Source organism: Amphibalanus amphitrite, unplaced genomic scaffold (assembly GCF_019059575.1).
Source record: "Amphibalanus amphitrite isolate SeventyFive unplaced genomic scaffold, NRLGWU_Aamphi_draft 002481F_arrow, whole genome shotgun sequence".
NCBI lineage: Eukaryota > Metazoa > Arthropoda > Thecostraca > Balanomorpha > Balanidae > Amphibalanus > Amphibalanus amphitrite.
In genome coordinates this window covers 22,500-38,630 of record NW_024883913.1, presented here as the reverse complement: position 1 = coordinate 38,630, position 16,131 = coordinate 22,500, and the positions used below count along the sequence as shown (strand labels likewise).

The 16,131-nt window shown below is 50.6% G+C and overlaps 1 protein-coding gene across 1 annotated transcript; it reads left to right on the top strand.

The window, feature by feature from the left end:
* Nucleotides 1-2,666: 2,666 nt before the first annotated feature.
* On the top strand, nt 2,667-11,098 carry LOC122377046 (insulin-like growth factor-binding protein complex acid labile subunit). The gene is made up of 4 exons (XM_043357011.1): nt 2,667-2,839; nt 7,665-8,237; nt 8,415-9,055; nt 9,222-11,098. The coding sequence occupies exons 1-4, from the start codon at nt 2,795-2,797 to the stop codon at nt 9,685-9,687; spliced, it is 1,725 nt and encodes a 574-aa protein (XP_043212946.1). The 5' UTR covers nt 2,667-2,794; the 3' UTR covers nt 9,688-11,098.
* The last annotated feature ends 5,033 nt before the right edge of the window (nt 11,099-16,131 follow it).

Here is a 16,131-nt window from a genome sequence, read left to right as displayed (position 1 = left end):
ACCATTGCCGGATCATCGTTCTAGTTCTTTCTTTCTCGCCATGCCACACTCGGGGAGCCGCCACGACAGGCAGAGCTGGAGTTACAGTTCGGCAGTTGACAGTTGCCAACTACCAGCCGTGTGCGAGAAGGTGACGCGACAAAATCTGAGTCACCGCTCGATTTTGTCAGCTGTGCTTGTCAAATGATGGGCACGCGTTCAGGAAACGTCAACGCACAGCGTGGGGCAGACGAAAATGGGAACAGCTGTTCAATTATTGATCAGATAAGAATATATCATCCATTGTTCCCAGCAACTTTAAATCATCGTTCAGTGTCCCCCCCTCTCTCTCTCTTCTCCTCTCTCTCTCTCTCTCTCTCTCTCTCTCTCTCTCTCTCTCTCTCTCTCACCCATTTTTATATCACCATAACTGTGACCGACTATGGTCCTAAAAATAAGTGTCGCTTAGATAACTAGGAAAGTCTTCATTGTTAAGAAAAAAAAATAGGTATTCGAGGTCACATCGGCGATAGCGGCGTTTTGCGTTGCGCGTGCATCATCACGATTCACACATAACTCCTTCCCTCGCCATGTATCGGTAGTCGGTACACAGAAACGTTTGGTCGTGCTGTGGTCATCACACAACCCTACACTCGTGCCCACTGCCTATCAGCCCGCATTATACGTTAGGAACCAAGTCGCCACTCCTACCGACACCTTCAGCGAAGTTCCTGTCTGGACGGACCTCTCAGAAAGTCTGACGACGGGCGAGGTTCCTCGTCTCGCCGTCAGATGACTCTCTCTCGTAGCATCGATCCCGACGGCCGAGAGCAGACGGCCGACCTTGAGAACGACGGTCCGACGGAGGTCACGATGATGGCCGTAGTCGCTCGAGCGCCGTCGCTAGCGTCGTTTGGTGTGATTGATACTGAAATATCAATGGCGCCTTAGTGGTGGTCTTTGTTGGTTATTTTTGAAAAGATTGACGATGGTCATTCGCCTTGGTTATTAGACAAATGTGTCAAAATAAGAAGAGTTGAGGTGTAGTGTGTCACCATGAAAGTAAAATTCCAAACGCATTGTAAATTAATTCATAGAACTGTTAAACGGTCACTCTGTCATTTAAATGATATTACTAGCTGTAGACTGACAATAACTGCTGAAGTGAAAGCTCAAACAGCAGCAACCAATATGAGTTCATTGGCTGCATTGGCACGTGCACGACCTTTCCGCTAGATAACCGCGGGCCGGTACCATCGCTGCACTCTCGTGGAATTTAATCTCGTTAGCGCTCTCAAAGGAGTGAGGTGCTCTGAGGTGTAGTACCCGATCGATGCCAAGTTTCCAGTCTTTGGTGAATTATAAACCATCGTGCCCCTTATCTTCTGATCGATCCACGATGTTTCGGAGAACAATCTCATGGTAGTGGTTTAATGAGACACCGCTCCATTATTAAGTGATTTTACGGCGCTAATGAATCTAATAAGAGGGCTCGCGGCTAACTTTTCGCTCGTAAAACACCTTGTAAATTGATCAGCTTCATCTGACAGTGTTAGCACCAGTGACTTCACACAGGTTTAATCATTTCAATAGAGCAGCGCCCCAAAGCCATTGAAATATGACGGTGTGTGCAGTTTTCATGCTGTTGACGGTTGAACTGAAAATAATCTATTTGAATCCAAGAGAGAGAAAAACGCTTATGAGCCAGTGAATTTTGACTGAATACAGATGACAGTTACTAGTCAAACTTTAAAATTGTAGTTATGAGTTTACTGCATGGTTTTTATCTACGCATCTGTTCTTTGCGATCTTCCCACAGAAGTTGGCTTTGAAGGGAGCCGCCGCTGACTCCCAAAGTGAACCACCAGCCGGGTCGGAGTCTGCTAAAACAAACAGGATCGGTTTCGTTTGCTCAGGGCGAGCTCTTCGCTGACAGATTGTGTCCCATTAGTGTCCCGCTTCATTCTCCAAAGGAGTTCGTTTGTGTAAGGCGTTCTGAAAATGTCGTGTGAATAGACTCACACTGACTGGATTTCTCGGATGATAAATGGCGACGAGAGAGCTACATAGATGATGAACGACGCACCCCACACAGGCAGATGTTTTAACGCTATGGCCATCCCTCTGCTCGGCTGAGGTCCAAAGGTGTTTTTACTATAAACGTTTAGATCGAAACGATCATTAATATTGTCGCCACAAAGCAATAGACCTCAAAAGAAGCAAGCCCTATCAAGGACCATGTCAACCGCTAAATGATTGAACTTAGACGTCGGGCGATGAAGCTTTTGATACAGGCATTCCGTAACACAACGACAGAATATCGGTATGATCGGATTGGCTCTCAGTTCGGCATCTTGTGTGCATTTTTGGAGACGCTCTTGACAGTGTGTACATTTATTTATAGATATGTTCAATGATCATATCATGCCGACAGTTATGAGGTCGTTCCGCAGAGGTATTTGGCAATACGATTACACTTTTCTTTCCACTCTGATCACCTTCGACGGAAAATTGTCCTGGCGTGCTCACGCTCAGTTGTGTTTTTATGTTGAGTCAAGAGCAACCAGCTAATAATGAGACTGCATCCCTCCCCCCCCCGTTCTTTGCTCAGCGTTTGTATGGGAGTAGGTAAACGGGCCCTATATTACCGCGCTATCTAACTCTGATCTCTCTGTTGTTGCAGATGTGGTCGCGGCTCCTCCTGGTCTCCGCGCTGGCGGCCGCCCTGACCCCGGGTCAGGCCGGGTGCCCCCAGGGCTGCACGTGCGGATCGGACGAGCGGGGCCGAAAACAAGTGGTGTGTGAGAGGGGCGGCATGACCGACTCATCGATCTTCAACTACATCGAATTCGATACCAGGGTAAGTTGATCTTATAGTCAACCTGGAAAAGGTGTAGTGGTGTGCAGTTTAGAGCGAACATAAGCTAGTTATATTTCGTGACCTTGACGATGCGCAAATAGTTTTGGATTGCATTAAAACTCCTCCATAACTCACACGGCCTATAATCTGTGATTTATTTAACCCGCGACCGCCTGGGGGGTCGGATCCGACCCCTGCTCCGTTTTACTTGAATAACTCATGAACCGCTTACGCTATCTACTTGAAACTTGGCATACCTTCTCCCCCATCAATTTGACGTCTCCTGTGCAATTTTTAAGAAAACATTTCTAATTTTTTTTTAGATATATCGATTTTAGTGATGTAACTACATGACGTTTTCAGTCAAAAAATGGTAAATGTTTAAAAAATCGCCAAAAATCGAGGTTTTAAGCAAATTGCAAAATAGGGAGATGAATAGACGCAGCTCAACGAGTTCTTTAAAATGGCTATCTCGGATTTTCCATAAAATGCGTTTTTACCCCTAAAAATTCGAAAAACTATTTTTTGGAAAACAGCTAATAAAATCCAAAATTTTGGGAATTTTCAAAAAACCGGAATATATGTTATAGAGCTCTATTAGAACATTAGATGTCCCAAATTTCAACTTTCTATCTTGATTTTTGACCCCCAAATTGTAAAAAATAGCTACAACATGCATAGGGCATGGTGACGTCATAAGCATTTTCGTGAATTAGAGGCACTTCTGAACATCGCACGTGAAAACAAATGGCACCACTAGATTCCTGGGACAAAGCTCGTCTAGAAAAGTGCATTTTTATGTCAAAATTAAAAAGTTGAAAATTTGACTTGTTTTCTTGGCCCTCGTTTAGTTATGTATGGTGTAAACGATTTTTTGTGCTTTCAATGCACACTTATCACCAGCACAGTGACTTTGGGTTACATATAACCATTACCATCGGATTCGGCGTGAAAAATAAGCCATAAAACATGTGTCGCACGCCCATGTAGCAGAAAGTGAAAACCGTGACCTTTCGTGACCTGACCTGACCTTGACCCGTACTTAGTATGACCCCTATACGCACATGGTACCTTTACTAGGCCTTTGAGGTCATTTTTGGTGAGTTTCAAGCAGCAGCTATCGATTCCGCTGTCCGTAAGCCTAATCATGCAAAACCCCTGAATTTGACCTTTGATCTGACCTTGACCCGAAAGTTGACCTGAATCTTAAAATCTTAAGAGTGCTTTGAAAAGGTCTCGTAGAGACCTTTCGAACGCCGCCTCGCGGGGCTCGATACGACCATTGGTTCTCGAGATAACAGGGGGGGTGGGTCGGATCCGACCCCCCCCCCCCCCCCCCCCCCCCCCCCCCAGGCTGTCGTGGGTACGGAAATAGCCCAGGCGGTGCCGGGTTAAAATGGAAATTCAAGCAATTATATAAAAACCATTCCGAACACTTCATTTCTTTATTATATCACCCCAGTCCCCACCTTCGGTCCCCTGATCATTGCGGAACGCTCCCGAGCCCGGGTTCATAGCTCATCAGCCCAGGGGTGGTGGGTAAAGTGGGGTCATTCAGCGGTCACCCCTCGGTCGTTTCGCGTCATTCGCCAGTCATTTGGGGTGTTTCGTCGTGAAACATCGTAGACTATACGGTGGCTGACAGCGCTGGGTACCGCTGTGAAGAGATGGCGCAATATATTGGTTCTGACCTGACACTCTCGGATCACATCCGGTAACATCACCAATAACCAGCTGACAGTGACGCGGGAACTTCTTCAAGACTGGGAGGCTCAACTATTATAGAGATCAACCTATAGGGTACCCCCAAATCTAGTTTTCTCACCGGTTTTAGGCCATTTATTTTTCAGACCTTTGCCTTTTCAATGAAAAAAAAACGAAAATATTTGCAAAAAAGTAAGGTACCAAATAAAAAAGGTACCAAATAAATAAAAAGTAAGGTAATATTAGTAAAAAGTAAGGTAAAGAATGTAATTGAAAAATCCACCTCTTTCACTGGCTCGGCAACTCATTGGCAGATTTAAACCTTTATTCCAGGTTGCCAAAACGGCAGTTTCTTCATTCAGCTGAGACGGAATACCGAATAAAACCGGGAGTTCCTAAATAAACAGTCGAATTAGTTTTGCTTCTAGTGGCGTCAACTAACAAAATCACAACAATCAAATTGCACGTGATGATAGCACGTGCAATGCCATTTTATTTCATACCAAAATCAATCACTTTCTATCATGCAGCCGTATAGTACAGACATAAAAACAAAAATAGTACATTTCTATTTTGAGACAAAGTCAATCGTTGCAACACAACGTAAGCTACGCCGACACTTAAAAAGGACCCAAGTGCCATCAAGAACCGTCATTTTAAGTATAGTTGAGAAGTTTTTGGCAAGAGGTAGTGTGGAGAACGTAAAAAAGGGTAAATGTGGCCGAAAAAGAACCAAGAGGACGCCTTTAAACGCCCAAAAGGCACGAGAAGCCCTCCAGAGGAGCCCACAAAAGTCGCTCAGACGGCTGGGCCAGGAACTGGGCTGTAGCAAAACCACCGCTCACCGTTTGGCCAGAAACGACGTTCAGCTGTTCCCGTATAAGGTCTCCGTTCACCAAGCACTGTCGAAAGTCGACAAACAGTCACGGCTTCTTTACAGCGGCTGGTTTTTGAGAAATTGCGAGCAGGACAATGAGTTCCTTCACCGAATCTGGTTCAGCGACGAAGCCCATTTTCATATGGATGGCCGCGTGAACTCCCAGAATTTTCGATTCTGGTCGACGGAGCCACCCGATTTGGTCGCGGAAGCCCCTCTGCACAGTGTGAAGTGCACAGCCTGGTGTGCAATGAGCAGCAGTGGCATAATCGGACCTTTCTGGTTTGAGAACGACGCTGGGGAGTCTGTCACCGTCAACGCTCAGCGCTACCGGCAAGTCCTAGCCAAGTTCTGGACTGCGCTGAACAGGCGGCTGGGTGGAGACAGGCAGCTGATGGACCAACAATGGTTCCAACAAGACGGAGCCTCGGCGCACACGGCCGTTGCGACTCGAGAATGGCTGCGGAACCGATTCGGTTCGCGGGTTATCTCCCGCAGAGAGGTGCGGACCTGGCCCCCGCACTCTCCGGATCTGACCCCACTTGACTTCTTTCTCTGGGGTCACCTGAAGTCACAGGTCTACAAAAGCAACCCCAGAACCACAGATGACCTCAAGAGGGCCGTGTCGTCCGCGGTGCGCCGAGTGCGGCCGGAGATCTGCCGGGCTGCGGTGGAGTCCGCTCGGCGACGCGCAGAGCTGTGTGTGGAGCGAGAGGGGGCTCATCTGGAACACGTCCTCTGTGGCCGCAAATGAAGAGACAGCAAAAAGATGGTATCACGTGAAATGACATCGACTATTGTGTATGTTAGAAAGTGATTCGTTTTTGTCATGCCTTCCATGCTGATAATATACAGCTTTTACATACGACTGTTTATTTAGGAACTCCCGGTTTTATTCGGTATTCCGTCTCAGCTGAATGAAGAAACTGCCGTTTTGGCAACCTGGAATAAAGGTTTAAATCTGCCAATGAGTTGCCGAGCCAGTGAAAGAGGTGGATTTTTCAATTACATTCTTTCTTTCTTTGTGACCCACATCCCCTAATTTGGGGAGGACAAGGCGCCCCAACGATTCCTGACCTCATGAAAAGTTTTGGGGCACCGCCCCCACGGCCCCAGACTTGTGGGGGCAAGCTTCCCCCACTGCCCCCTCCCCCGGTTCCCGCGCCTATGTATGAATCTATGAAATTATGTTGGTAGATTTCCTATTTCAATTCCTGCAGCGGGGGGGGGGGGGCTCAAATACATTACCCCCCAGCCGAAAAGTTGGAGGGGCTCAGCCCCCGCTAGCCCCCCCCCCCCCGGTTCCCGCGCCACTGTCAGCTGATATTCAATGCAGGTTTGGAAACCATTATCTTTTTTATTTCCAACTTACCTTTTTAATTAAATCATACATGAAGAGTAAGCTACTCATTCCAACACCAATTTTGAGGCCATCGATGTCTATAGGTATGGCATCTTCGCCTTTACGTAAAAAGACTGCTACGGATTAATTCGTTGTGGAAACCTCCGAGTCTCACCGCTGCACTGTCATCAGCACATCCGTATAACGCGCGTTTCCGACTGACATCAGTCTGTCCTTCCCTGTGCGACGGGGTACGTCCGTGTGACAGCACAGAGCGGGGTGGGACGCACGGGTGCCGCACGACCGCCCGCGGGCGATCACGTGTCCGACACACCCCACCTGACACCGGCGATCAACTGACGCGCCCCGGTGGTCACGTGACCGGTCCGGGCGGACGGTTGTCGGTCACAGGATGCGCTCAGCCGTCGCGTCGATGGGTGGGGGTGGGTGGGAGGAGGGGCGGGGAAGCGCTAGACTGGAACCAGTAGCGAGTTAGCGTGTCAGCGAATACCTGTCGGATGGACGGAAACGTCACAATGACGTCATAATGAGGCTGATTTGGCAATTAGCGAGCGAGGTAAATTGGTGGTTAGGTATGTGGTTTTCTGTGTAGCGCGGTGATTTTGACGGTCAGGTGTCAACAGGTGGCGGACAGCGACGGGCTGGTGATAGCTTCGTCTTCGTTATCCGTCGATTGAATATGCTACAATATTAAAACGAGAAACTCTCCGCAATATCAACTACTTATTCTTATCATTGAGGCTTCTTTCATTTCCAAACCAGGATAAGGCAATAAAGATGACATGGACAGCTCCTCGGCCAAAAAAGTTCACGGAGATAAGCACTTACAACGTCTTATCATCTAACGATTCAACTAACCAGCCTTTTCGTCTCCCCGGCAGGTTCTGCGGGTGACCGCTCCAGCCGTGTACCCGAACGAGCTGGCCATCGGCCCCACGTTCCGCCGTTTCCGGGCATTCATCGAGGAGATCACCATCACACACTCGGGTGTGCCGGCCATCGGCGCCAACTCCTTCTTCGGACTAATCCTACTCAGCAAACTGGACCTGTCGCACAACCTGCTGACCAACCTCGACCAGAACCACTTCAGAGGTCTGGAGAACCTGCGCTTCCTCGACCTCTCGCACAACCGGATCGCCTCAGTGCCGAGCGGCGCGTTCCGCTACATGCCCAAGCTGGAGACGCTGAACCTGTCGGAGAACGCGCTGCCCGGGTTGGCGCCCAGCATGTTCATCGAGCTCGGGAGGTTGCGCTCGCTCGACCTCAGCGGGAACTCGCCATCGTCACTCGACCCGGACGTGTTCAAAGATGTCCGTGAGCTGCAGGAGCTGCGCTGCGCGCGCTGCGACCTCACCAAGATCAGTCCCAAGCTGTACCAGATGGTGCCGCGTCTCCGGGTGCTCGACCTCAGCGACAACCACCTTTCCATTCTGCGACCCGGAGAGTATGTCCAGGTAAGGAGAGAATGCGGTGCTGGGGACGGGGTTGACGAAAGCGAGTTTATTTCTTGGTGTCATTGCGGGCTGTTGTGCAGCGTCTTAGAGAATCGGCTGAGCCGATACAACTTTGTAGTGACTGCTGGATGCTGTTGAACTCGTGAACCAACATTGACCGACGTTTCTGCGTTTCAGTTGCGCGACCTGAGGGAGCTACGTCTGGCCGGCAACCACTTCGCCTCGGTGGATTCTCTGCCGTTCACGGGGCACAAGCTGCGCGAGCTCGACCTCAGCCGCAATCAGTTGGCCGAGCTTCCCGATGACGTCTTCCGTGACGTCACCGTGCGCCACCTGGACCTGTCGCGAAACATGCTGACCTCCCTGCCGGAAGCGGTGTTGCGTCCCCTCGGCGGTCACCTGCACTGGCTTTCCCTGTCCGGTAACCAGCTGCCGCAGAAGGATATCGAGGCGCTGGGCAGCATTGCGCCTCACCTGCAGCATCTGAGTCTGGCCGACACGGGCATCCTGTCTCTCTCAGACAGCCTCTGGTCGTCGCTGCCCAAGCTGACCGCGCTGAACATGTCGGCCAACTACTTGCTGTCCCTCTCTGACCACATGTTGCGGCATCTGCACCGGCTGCGGCGACTGGACGTCAGTGACAACCAGATGGCGCAGCTGGGGCCAACGGTGCTCCACCAGCTGGCCAGGCTGGAGCACGTCCGCATGCACGGCAACCCGTGGGCGTGCGATGAGTGCCGAGTGGTGCCGCTCCTCAACTGGCTCAACGGCGAGGCGAGACACCTGGACCTCTGCGGTGGACAGCGGCCCTGTATCAGGTGAGCACAGGCAGCATCAGATGTTGAGTCGGGGGACGTAGCTAAAAACTTTGGAGGAATGCTTTTATGTTGAATATAGAACCATAGGTATGTAAAACGGTGTTATGCAGAAACCAAGATTTTTAATCTCTTTCTGTAAGCTGACTCGATTTCACGTCTCTCTCAGGTGCTCCGAGCCATCGCACATGGCCGGGCTGGAGGTGCGCAAGCTGAACGCCTCCGCGCTGCCCCCGTGTGGCCCATCCTCGGAGGTCTCCCGGGCCGAGCAGTGTCGCCTGGAGCAGCAGCGCGCCTCGGACGGTGGCAGCGCCCGGCTGGAGCGGTACTGTGCCGCCGTGATGACGCAGCCGCCGTCCTCCTCGGCGGCCACCTCTCAGCTGGGCGTCATCGTCGGCTGTGTGCTGGCGCTGCTGTTGCTGACGGCCGTCATCCTGGCGCTGCTCGTCTACAACAGGCACAGCGCCATCTACTACACACACGAGGACGAGCGCGATGACGCCGACGTCTACCAGAAGGCCGACGTCAACAAGAACAAGAAGCGAGTGCGCATCGCGACGATTGACGAGATGAACGGCAAAGATGAGAGCCCGTTCGTGGACGATGAGCGGCTGGGCGAGTTCCAGAATGGGTAAAGTGGTGGAGAGTGCGACGAGGAGTTCCCCGTGAGCGCGAAACTTGGGTTCCCCAACTGGTGCATCCAGACGAAAGACGCTTATGATGTTGCGGGGTGAAACCTCAGGACGCTTGGTCAGATATCATGTCAATGTGCCAGTGCGCGAACTACAGACGCTACCGTGCGACACGACTGTGGCAATCGCAGCTTCCATGGATTACCGCCATGAACAGAGACGCTGCATCAGCGCGGGATAGTGTACGCTGATTCCAGACGCGCACTTCGAGCGCTTGTTCAATGGTGAATGTGGACACGGAGCAGGCGCGCAAAGGTTTGATGAGGGCGACGGTCTTCTCTCTCGTAAAGAGATATTCAGATTCACTAGTCGCGGGAACAGAGTAGCTGCCGGCCTGCTTCCCGCCGATGTACCTTGATGTTTGTTTATCATTGTCGCTAGCGGTAGTGACACGTAGCTGAAGAGGTTTTCAGAGGCTTTACCCTCCCAATGGAACCACGCCACTCGATGTGCCCTGGTTTCGCCTCATGTGTTCTGTTGGCAAGGATGGATAGGTAAGAATCTGATATTTTATTCTGACTTATGTTGCAAGTGACGTGCTTATGTAAATGGCAAGCTGCGTGTTTTTTTTACAGCTTAGTCAATCGCTAGACTGTTTGATACCGTGTCGTTGATAGATGATTGATGGGTGCGACTGTGAGAACGATGCATGGCGATGAGTGCGACCTACTCGAGTGTTATTTGATATACCCTGACGTCCCTGACCAAAAGCGAAACGTTTAGCTCCATAGTCTTCCCTCAGCTCTCAAGAGTAAATCGCATGTTTTATACGTATTTTCAGTCACCCTTATGATTTCATGCATCTCATCAGCTGCCTAAAAAATCCCATCGCCATGATCTCACAATGGCCTTCTTCACTTCATAGTTCATGGTGAAATTTTACCACCTCTGCTGTCCCTCTTGCCATCTCGCCCCTGGGTCCTTACGATTCCTGACATGATCTGGTCCACGCCAGCTGACTTCCGTACAGCTGAGCTTCGCCAGCTGATTCCGACAGCCGACAGATGCGACAATCTCGGCGCAATTTGTCTCCGTTAGTGCCGCTGTTTTTGCCTCGCCCGGGTATCCTTTCGACCCAAATCCACAACCGGGAGCTGCAAGCAGCTTTCCTCTGTAGCCACGGCAAGCTCTTTTGTGGATGGTGACGCTAAGCCGACTCTAGACGAAAATGGCACGGAAGGACATCATCTAATTTATTTGACAGATGGCAATCCTGTATAAAAACGCTTCTTCTGGAGACTATCACGTGCAGATGTTGACGGCTGAGCTAAGTCATTTGGTATCGGCGCATCGGTCGGGGTGGTATATGTAAGTGTTCTATCCCATCGTTCTGCAATACATGAATGAAACCGTTTTTGGTTGTCATGAATTGTTATACAGGGCAGCCTTTTAGGCGCTGCCCATTTCACGCACATTAAAGTATAGGAATCATTCCTCTCGCAAGTGCAAGACAGAACGAAGACGAACACGCGGAACAACCGCATAGCAGGACAAGTAGCAGCCCACGGCGGGCTGTCAGACACAGAAACGACCCCAAAGTGAGACGGACGTACGGCAAAACCCGAGAGCACCTCAACCACCGTTTTTGCGCCCTGTCCGAGCCGTCAACATCGCTCTCGACGCGGAACGTCGGCAGCGAGCGGGGCTGTTCGCCGTGCATTGTGGCTCAATTTGAACTAATAACGGGAACAGCGCCATCATCGCTGACTGAATTGGCCTCCCGCCGGCGACAAGGACATGCCCGCGGCCGCGCCCTGAGGTCACCAGTCGCGACGGTGTCAATTTGGATTTCCAGCAGTGGCGATTGGTCATGTATGCGTACAACAACCCAATTAGTTAGTAAGAGCATTCTTTGCGGGGTGTTCACAGGCTCCGTTTTCATAAGCAGTTCGAGTTCTCGCTAATGGCGAATGCCTTTTCCTTGGACCTGTGATTAGTCAATGATTTTCTGGCTGGAACACCTAACGACATCCAGCTCTACCGAATCGCAAGTAGCCCAAGACAAATCTGTTCCATTTCCTGAGCTGGGTCTGCTGCCTGACCGCCGTCCGGCACTGCTGGAACATCATCGGCACCCCACCGGCAAGCGGTCACTTCCGGTGGCGGCAGCGGCTACCGATGGAGCCGAGAAGACCCCCAGCTCTCCGACTGCAGCCGCTCGGTGTTTGATATTGGCAAGGAAGGCGGCCGATGTGCGCCGCTTGTGGACCATTAGTGGGAAAGCGCCCCGGTCATTTGGACCGAGGCGGAGCTGCGGGCCAATAAATGGCGGCACCGCACGGGGACCAAATGGTCCCGTGATAATGGAGAGGAGCGGAAAACAAAGCGGACTAAAATTTACCGGTGGTTTCGAAGATGCGTCGTCTTAAAAACGCACATCACAATTTTTCTTAAAAACGTTTGCAAAGTAGGGTAATGATAGACAATTGTCTGCCTATTGAAGCCATCGGCGCATCCGCTAATAATCTAAAAACATTTGTCTCATAGTGACGATTTACGCGCACAATACGCAGCTTGCGTTAGATGTCATCTCGATTCTTCACTTCAGCGCTAAGTGAACAGAACGTCCAAGTACACACATTTGTCAAATTTATACGTAAATATATTCAAGTACCAAATCACGTCGCCACAGAATGACGCGGCTCGTCGCCTCCTTCCCACGAGGGCTCTCAGTCCGAGCGGCGTACGGCTAATACTACGTCCGTCTCTCACCGTTCAGTGAGCTCAGTGGCGCCGTCAAACACCGTCCGCGTCACTCTTCACCGAGCGAGCGCAACTCCCCGTGACTGTGGCGGTCCGAGCAAACAGGCCTGTTGACAGCTGACAGCGGTGACAGGTGCCACCGGACACCGCTGACAGCACCACAGCGCGTGGGAGTGTGGTCCGACATGGGCGAGCGGGTTATGTGGATAGACGGGTTGGCGGAGGAAGAAATGGTGCTAAAGGTGGAGGCTTTGTAAAGGGTTCCGGATAGGTGTTTCTACTATGGCTCATTAAAAATGCATATGCACTTAGAGAAAGAAGGATCAAAGAAAAACAACTTCGTCATTTTATGCTTCAACATTTTGACCGTTGTTCATTCAGCTGTATGTGCTTTTTACCAATAGTATTTAGTTCCAAGCTGCGTTTGTTCTAGTCTCAAATGACTATTTATAATGGCAAGCTGCAAAACCGTGGTAGGTTTCATGGGCAAATGAAGCAGTGCTGAAACAACTCTTTAATTGGACAAGAATCATGCCCGTCTTTTATCTCACGTTTTACTATCACGTCTATTGCCCAGGATTAATGCTGCAGCTTCTGTGCATACAGTTAGCTTGGTTGCATGTATGCCTATCTGCGCAGCTTCGGTTCTCTTTCAATTTCTATGTAGTTATGGCAGTTGGCACCCAAATGCACGCAGCATATAACATTTCCTTTCATGCGATGTCTCCGTCTTATGCCTTAGTTCACCACGGAGAGAGAGCGCATTGATACCGATCCATTAGCTTCTGGAGACTCCTGCCTTACTGGACCTCAGCGCCCATGCTATACATGCACTTCCCTTCCCCGCCTACCCAACCCTTCCCGTCTCCAGGCCGGTCATTTCCCGCCTCTCGGTGATACGTCAGCGACAGCAAGACGGTGATCCGTTCCCCGTCTCCGCTCCCCTTCCTCTCTACTTCCGTGTTCTCTTTCCATCCTACAGTCTGCATCCCATCCCATCGGAAGGCGATCGTATTATAGCTGCCTCACGGGACACAGCTTACCGCTCTGGCACCGGCGCAAGCTGTGGACGACGCTAGCAAATAAACGATGTCATAAAAATGGAAGGTCAATGGAGTAAAGTTTTGATCGGTGCTTTCCCAGTACGAATCGGGCGACACAGGCATCGGGAAAGTTGTGTAACATTTAACGTCTATACCTATGCCTAATCATATCTACGAACTATAATAAACATTAAACGGTAAACCGTAAGCATATACGAATTCTTGAACAATACGTGTCTGAAGAATGACAGATAATATGTCGACCCTGTTCGTATGCTTGTTACAATAGCGAGATGTAATTGTACCTAATGTAGTTTGCACATAACTGGATCGAAAACAAACAATGCAGTGCCGCAAGCAAAGAAGTGGCCATCATGGCTCGTCATTTGAAGAATACCACTCGTGTACCATCGATATATTCCATTACACCCCTGGCTTTATCTCTCCGTCGCGTGCCGTCTCTGTCAGTTGATAATCTGGCAGAGGAACAGCGATAAAAACTCGGCCACCGGCACGCCGCGGTAGTTGTGGTCGGCAATGGAGCTCTTCAATTGGCCGAGGGCGGTTTTTGTGACGGAACATGATTGAAATGATCAGCCTGATCGTCGGTGTGTTGGGGAGAGATATATAGGCAATATCACTTGAATACCACATCACATTGTATATTGTTCATTTTGACAACAATGAATACAACATCACATTGTTCGTGTCGGATGAACGGCGCTTGTTGTAGCGTAATGAAGAACCGACACGCAGCCTAATCAAGGCCGACCAACCGATCAATGCCGTTTTTATCTCAAAGCTTCTGAGAAAACAACGAACGGAGATGGAACGAAAGGTCCTGTCCAACCACCATGGAAAACTTATAGGTTTGGGGGAAATATCTGAGGATACTATTGTTTTTTTGTTAAACAAAGTCACTGTAGTCCATAAGCATCGTGAATTGAATGCATCACATGAATGGAAACACACTGTGAACTGCATCTCAGACGCCTATCTTTGTGACACTCAACAAACATTGTGGCTTTGCCATATATCACGCTGATATCCGAAACTACCGATTATCCATTAGCCCCATTAACCTATCGGAGATCGCTCCCGTGACGCGTGCAGGGGAAGTTTGAAAGGCTCCCCTGGCGACCGGCGCTCCCCCGAAATAGCCACTATCGACCTTTTCAACTGCAGGCTCATAACTCGGCGTGATTTTTCTGAACCCAGACGAGAGCACAGACACCCCGGCGCCATTTGCATAACGACATAACGACCACGAAATGCCCATTGCCCATTGACAATCAGTCGCCCTTTATATTGGTCGTTAAGTGTTCCTGATTCAGAGACCGAGCTGTATTCGAGGAAGACAAAGCGCCGTTGGTTTATGCTGCTGGCACACTCCCCGAATCACTGAGCTCTAACTGAATTGATCATGTACGATCTAGAAAGAGGGAAGGGGAGAGAGAGAGAGAGAGGGGGGGAGAGAGAGAAAGAGAAAGAGTCAACGAAACAAACAACAGTAACAAATAAATAAAAAACAATAAAGTAAGACACGAGGCCAAAGTCAGAGCTAAAAAGTGAGTGCAGAACGCACAGTCATATTGGAGGAAGCGGCACTTCCTCACGCGCACTTTGACCTCGCACGGGCCGGCGGTACGCAGCCTGGCACTGACACGCATCAATTGACCCAATTTAGCGCAAGGTCTGCACCAATCTGCAGACGACAGCACACAGCGGTTTGGCTCTCGGTGACTCGTAAACAAGTGGGCTCTGCGCGACCGAGTCCTGATCTGTGACTATTGTCAAGCGATATTTCATCTTTTGACTGCAAACCAGGGACCGCGGATTCCGGGGGGCAGGGTGTGCAATTGCACACCCTGAAAATCCTGAGGGTGTGCAAACACCTATTTTTGCACACCCACAGTTCGTTGTGGGGGCCCATGCGGCCCTGGCGCTTGAGTGTCCCAAGCCGATTCTCGAGGGCCCCAGCGCGAGCCTGATGGTCCCGCACCGGTGCCTGAAGGCGTGAACAGGCTCTAGTGTTATCTCAGGGGTTATCTCAGAACCCCACCCACGCCATTTTTAGTGCTCCCACCGGCTCTTGAGGGCCCAGGCCGATGCCCGAGGGCCCCAAGTCGATGTCTAAAGGTCCCACGCCGGTGTCTGAGTACCTACATGGCTAGCTCAGGGATCCACGCCAGTTTCTGAGGGCCCTAACCGGCTCTTGAGGGCCCCTGCCCCCTGCCCTCCTTAACCTCCTCTTGGGGCCGATGCCTAAGGGTCCCGCATCAGCACCTGAAAGCCCCCACAGTTATCTCAGGGCCCCACCCCAGTTTCTGAAGGCCCTCACCGGCTCTTGAGGGGCCCTAGACCGATATCCAAGGACCTCTGGCCAATGCCCGGGGCGCAGGCCGATGCCCGAGGGCTCCAAGCCGTTACCCGAGGGCCTTACACAGCTATCTCAGGGTATAATGCCACTTTCCGAGGGCCCTAACTGGCTCTTGAAGGCCCCAGGCCGATTCCTGAGATACCTGAGATCCTGAACCTGTTTGTCAGTGAGTGAGTATGTGAGTTTGTCCAAGCTTTTTTGGACCTGGAGTCAAAATGGGTGGACCGATCGGGACGAAAGTGGGACCGTTTGATTCGTCTC